We start from the raw sequence: 6,000 nt of genomic DNA, 5'->3' as shown, positions 1-6,000 counted from the left end.
GGCGCAAAACATGGGCGAGTTTCCAGGTGATGCCACCGACCCCCTCCGCGCCCAGAAGACAGGACCAACAACCACAGCCGTTAGGAACCGCGGTCGCGTCACGCCTGAGAGGGGACGCGCAAACCTACGTCCCCAAGCACTCCCCGCAGGCCCCGCCCATTCCTCGCCCCAGAGCCCGCTGGGGGCTCGGGGGGCGTGGCTAAGGGCGAGGCGAGGAGAACGCGCAAGCGCACCAGAACCCATTCAATTAGCCAACTATTAATCTCGCGAGGGTTGAAAGTCGGTGGCGTAGGTGGTTGTCCTGGATGCTGGCGAGATAGGTGATTTCTCCCAGAGGAAGAAAAGGAGGCGGCGAAGCTGGTTCCCGGCGTCGGTCTCTCTTTCGCTTTCCTTTCTCCTAACTCCAACTCTCCGCCCTCCCGTAAATCAACCCGCCTTCCCTGACCTCAGTGACCCAGGTGGCCCCGCCCACCCTCGTCGACGTGATTCCCGCCGTGAGGTAAGCGCCGCTCGAATCCCGAGCCCGGCGGAAGAGGAGGCGGACGAAAGGGGGAGGCTGCTGGGCCCGGCTTAGGCTCGTAGCGGAGCCGCAGCACAGGGGGGCATTCGGGTGGTCCTCTTGCCCTCCGTCAGCTCGTGGCGACGTAACTACCGAGGCCTAGGCCTCTTCATCTCTGCCGAGCCGGGCCTCAGGCAGCAGCGGGTGACGCAGACGGAACATCATGTCGTCCGCGGCCGAGCCTCCGCCACCCCCGCCTCCCGAGAGCGTGCCTTCCAAGCCCGCAGCCTCGGCCGCCAGCAGCGTGAGCAACAGCAGCAACAAAGGCGGCCCGGAGGGCGTCGCGGCCCAGGCGGCTTCCTCTGCGGCTGGCTCCGGCCCCGCGGACTCCGAGATGGAGGTGAGGGTGGCTTATGGCGCGGGCAGAGGGCGCAGTGGGGAGGAGGAGCTGGTTCCCTCGCCGGGATTTTAGTGCTCAGACGCGGAGCCGTACTCTACCCCTCCAGCATCCAAACTCGGCCTCAGACCCTTAGGATCCGGAATGATTCACTCCTGCGCCCTTGTGCTTATCCCTACCCACGCCGACTCCCATGTATTTCTGGCACTTCACATTTACATTGTTTGTCTCTTCGGCGATTCTTGCCAAATCTTCCAGCGCTATTATTAAACAGATGTTATTGATTACTGAGGCCGAGCGGGACCGGCCCGGTTTTGTGTGTGTGTGTGTGTGTGTGTGTGTGTGTGTCTGGTAGACTCCCATAATTCCCTCACCCGTCTCTGATTCTAGCTTTTAGTTTCCACTAAACTTGCGGGAAGGGAGAAGGAGATGCCTCTTAGTGGGGAGGGAAGGATGCGCGGGGTGGGGAGGGCGTTTAAAAGCTGCGCGTGGGAGGACTCAGGCCTCCTTTTCTTCATCCAGGTCCTTGCGGGGGCGGTATCTGTTCTGGGCAGAAACAATGGCTAGAGCTGGATGGCCGATTGCGCAGTGGGGATAAGCGGGGCGCAGCTGCTCCTCTGAAGGGAGAGGAGGCTCCTCCCAGGCACTGTTCCTTAGGGAGGAAAGCGACCAACGCAGCAGCAGCTGTCTTGTCTTGGGCCCCCATCTAATTTGGGTAGGGGGATGGATGAGTGTGAATGGATGAATTAGTGAGTCTGGGGCGGTTGACTTTCAGTCTAGCGCAATTCCTCTTTTTGGGCCTTGGCCTTTTTTTTTTTTTTTTTTTTTTTTTTTTTTTTTTTTTAAATTGGTACTGCTCGCTTGCCGAGCCTGCCTTCAAGGGCTGGGGTTGGCCAGAGGATGGTGACAGTGATGCGGGGGTGGAAAGTTTGGGGAGCTGCCAGGCGGGTCTCTTGGGTGTGCTCCAAGACTTTGCGAGGTCTGGGAACAAAGTGATTGCTTGCTCCTTCCAAATTTTATTCTTGGCCTTCGATCTGTTTTGAGATATTTTATAGTCGCAGCCCAAAGACTTCTGGGATTTTTCCATCCTTAGCTGGAAGGGGTGAAGGTAATACTGCTCTAAAAAAGGATCCTTGATGCAGAAATAACACAATAAGTAAATGGAAGTGCAGTTTAACATTGAAGCGTTTGTCGCACCAAAGTTTTACTTGGGCACCAGAGGTCTAACCTAGCGTGACCTAACATTATGCTAATAGTTTATAAGAGAATTTTTTGGTGATGGTAGGTTTTAGTGCAATAGGACATTGGTATTCTGTACTGTTACACTTAACAGTACTGATTTTTGTTTCACATTCTTCTTTAGTGTTGCCTATTTTTCTTAAGGTTTTAAATGGTTCTTTTGGATTAGCAGGGCTGTTTAACTTAGATTCGTGCTCCCTGGTGTAAGGGGCTTTGAAAATCTTTGGCACTTTCAGTGCATAAATGGATGGTTCTCTGCGAAATGCCGTCCATAGTTTTTATCAGTTTCTTACTTAAAAGGGTCTGTCATTCAAATTTTGGAATAATAACCACTGTCTCAGTAGAGATGTTATTTAAATATCAAAGAGTAAAGCCTAAGCTGGCTTTCAGTTGCTATTTTTAAATATAAGTGGAATTAAAGCTTAAGTATGGATGTTGATGTAATAACGAGTACCAAATGAAGTCCAGGCCATATTTATTTGCCAGATGAAGAAATTGAGTCTTTTGTTAAGTAGAATCTGTGATAGGACCCAGGTCTGTTTCTGAAACTGACCGATTTCCCACATTTCTACCGTGTCATACTTAGAAGAAGGATGTTTGACAGTTTTATCTCTTGAAGAATGACTTAGTTATACCTTTTTGGTATAGGAACATGAATAGTTTCATCTTTTATCATTTTCTTCACTGACCAATTTTAGTTTCGATTGTTTTTTCTTCATGTTACAGTTGATCTAAAGTTTTTTTTAAGGTAAATGTACATTGTCTTTTTTTGTAACTGAATTGGGAAATCATTGAGGTTTACTGATAAATACTAGGTTTAAGAGTGTATATGTAATATATCTGGCAGTCTTAAATGCATTTTTCTTGTTTGAAAGTTGAATTTGAGTTAGATATTTTGAAAATTAGAAAATAAATGAAAGCTTGCATTCACAAATTGTTTCTGACAGGACAGACCTTCCCAGAGATATTAGTTAGTTTTCCTATGTGTTCAGCTAAATTTTCATTTTCTTGTTTGAAAGTAGAATTTAAGTTGGGTATTTTGAAAATTAGAAAATAAATGAAAGCTGCATTCACAAATTGTTTCTGACAGGGCGGACCGTCCCAGAGGTACTAGCTAGCTTTCCTATGTGTTTGGTTAAATTTTCATTTTTGCTTGGTACTGATTAGGGAGTAATTTCATTTTTTGTTTATTATGATTTTTTTAGCAAATGTGGATGGAACCTGAATTTTTGTCTTTCACTGTTGATTAGACTAATAGGTGACTATATGCCAACAGAGTAGACAGGCACACTGTATACCAGATAATCATAGGACCTCTGTCCTGGAGTCCAAATCCCCCCTCTTTTTTTTTTTTTTTAAACTATGAAAGAAATAATGACTACTGTTGTTTATTATGGCATATTTTGACCTTTTATGATATCTGGTACCATTTTGTGAAGTAGGCTAGTAGGTGGCTTTTTCATTTTTATTTGTGAACGCCAGAGATTTGCGATGAGCTTGAAGGTGACACAGGTGCCTAAAGATCTTAGCAATGAAGTTAGATTAGAATTTAGGTAATTTGACCTCTCAGTTCTGGTACTGTACCAAATCCAGTCCCCCAATTTTTAAATCACAGATAACTTTATAATAGTACATATTGCCCAAGCACGGATTTGTACATTGTAAATGAAAATTATACTTTTACCAACTGTTCTTTAGTTGTTTTTTTGACAGATGAGTAGAAATTAGTGGAGTAGTTGTTGCTGTTTTTGTTTGTGGCATTTTGAATGTCAGAGTGAATAAATTTTTGCAAGAAAGGATATTTGTTACTAATTTGTAGTTAAGAAATAAGAGATTTAGGATGCATGATAAATTTTTTGTATTGTTCCAGAAGATGGAAATCAGGCTGACTAATGATGGTAATTTCTAGGTGTATATTTATGTAGAAGCACAGCAGATACTGAAGTTTTATGATTAAAAGGAAACATGATTTCTTCACATTATATAGTGTTTAATTTGGTTTCATAATATTTATTGAATAGAAAAAGAAACAGATTTGTTGAAAGTTATTCTATTCTAGGATGATGTGATAATAGTCTTGTGTTTTACTCTTGGCCAAAGCCATGCAGTTTATATATTTGGGTTAAATAGGTTGTTATTGTGGCATTTAGTTTTATCAAAATACTCTGTCAGATTAGATTATAGCCATTTAAGTATCTAGCAAGTTTGGGATAGAAATATATTACTTAGAATGTGGTTTGAGCAGAAACTAGTTTAATAATGGTGTGTTAACTATTTTTGAAGAACAATCCATGATTTTTCCCTCCTACCAGGAAGTATTTGATGACGCATCTCCTGGAAAGCAAAAAGAAATTCAAGAACCAGATCCTACCTATGAAGAAAAAATGGTATGCTCTAGGTATATAAATAGAGTTTGTAATAACTTTTATTTAGATGATTGAATGGACCAAACTTCTGCATTTAACTTTTATAGTTGAGTCACAGATATCCCCAATGGAAATATGTGTAACATGGGATACTATAATTTTTGTTACTTGCCTGTGTAAAGCAAATGGAGAAATATTACATGAACATACCTAATAGTATTATATAAATGTATGGGATATGTTCCTCCTCTCTATTTTAAGATTTAGTGTTGGGGAGTGAGGAGAGTAAAAGACCACAGAGGTAGTTATTCAAGTTGTATTCTGCCTCTGTCCTTCTATTCCACTGGGTACAAAGACGGTAATATATGCTCCTTGCCCTCAGCTTTTGTACAATATGGGTGAGTTCTTTTCGAAAAAAGCACATGATCGTGTTATGTTATACTTAAATCCTCAAAGACCCAGCTCACATTTCATACCTTAGGAAACTTTTTTTTAGCATGACTTAACCATAACCTACAAAGAGCTTTAAACTTAAATTCAGATTCTGTAATCATAATGGCTAATAGCAAATGCTTACTATGTACTAGGCCCTTTTGTGAGTGCTTTATGTGCATTAAAATATTTAATTTTACTGAAATATTAAAAAGTTAGAATAACATGTTAAATAATAACATGTTAAATAATAATAACATGTTAATAATAACATGTTAATTAATAATGTTAATTAACATGTTAAATAATAATAAATAATAGCACTATGCAATATAACTGGTGTGCTCTTTAAGAGTAAAAAGTGTCTTTATGTATCTTTATCTAGATCAATATCTGATATGTAATATATTTTATCCAGTACTTTTTGAAACTTGCTTTTTCTTCAATCTTTGATCTTCTCTTCAAGATCAGTAGATATTTTTGAATCTCTTACATAGTTTCAAAATCCTAAAATATATGCATTTTTGAATATATGATATGTATATGCATACATAATGTGCCTGATAAACGTAGTAATATGTAAAATATAAATGTCACTATTTTTATTTTTTATTTTAATTCCAGTGTAATTACCATATAGTGTTATATTAGCTTCAGGTGTGCAATACAGTTACCCACTAATTCTGTACGTTACTTAGTTCTTATCACCTATTTCACTCCCTCTGGTAACCACCAGTTCTGTATATTTAAGAGTCTGTTTTTTTCTCTTGTTTTGTTTCTTAAATTCACATACAAGTGAAATCATAGGGTATTTGTCTTTCTCTGACGGATTTATTTCACTTAGCATTACACTTTCTAGGTCCCATCCATGTTGTAAATGGCAAGATTTCATTAAATGACATTATATAGGATTTCTGTTATATTTTATATATGTGTGTATCTGTAATTGTCCTATATCTTTTGTTTGCTCTCAGACTTACTTAAGAAAAAGATGTATTTTCCCAGCTCCACCTTCCCATAATTTCCTCATACCCTTCACAATTTATGTTCTGTTGTTAACACTGTAT

At 40.6% G+C, this 6,000-nt stretch overlaps 1 protein-coding gene across 2 annotated transcripts in view; it reads left to right on the top strand.

Moving 5' to 3' along the window:
- The first annotated feature begins 261 nt into the window (after positions 1–261).
- Positions 262–6,000, top strand: part of SMARCA5 (SWI/SNF related, matrix associated, actin dependent regulator of chromatin, subfamily a, member 5) — a 41,117-nt gene continuing 35,378 nt past the window's right edge. The window contains exons 1-3 of one of the 2 annotated variants that reach the window (XM_059176249.1): positions 262–499; positions 634–899; positions 4,448–4,522. In XM_059176249.1, the coding sequence (XP_059032232.1) occupies positions 723–899; positions 4,448–4,522 (252 nt within the window). In that variant the 5' untranslated portion in view covers positions 262–499; positions 634–722. The other variant, XM_059176241.1, reaches the window with a different exon arrangement.

This window comes from Mustela lutreola, chromosome 1 (assembly GCF_030435805.1).
Source record: "Mustela lutreola isolate mMusLut2 chromosome 1, mMusLut2.pri, whole genome shotgun sequence".
In the NCBI taxonomy this organism is placed as follows: domain Eukaryota; kingdom Metazoa; phylum Chordata; class Mammalia; order Carnivora; family Mustelidae; genus Mustela; species Mustela lutreola.
The sequence above is the reverse complement of the archived record's forward strand: the minus strand, read 5'-3'. Positions and strand labels throughout refer to the sequence as shown.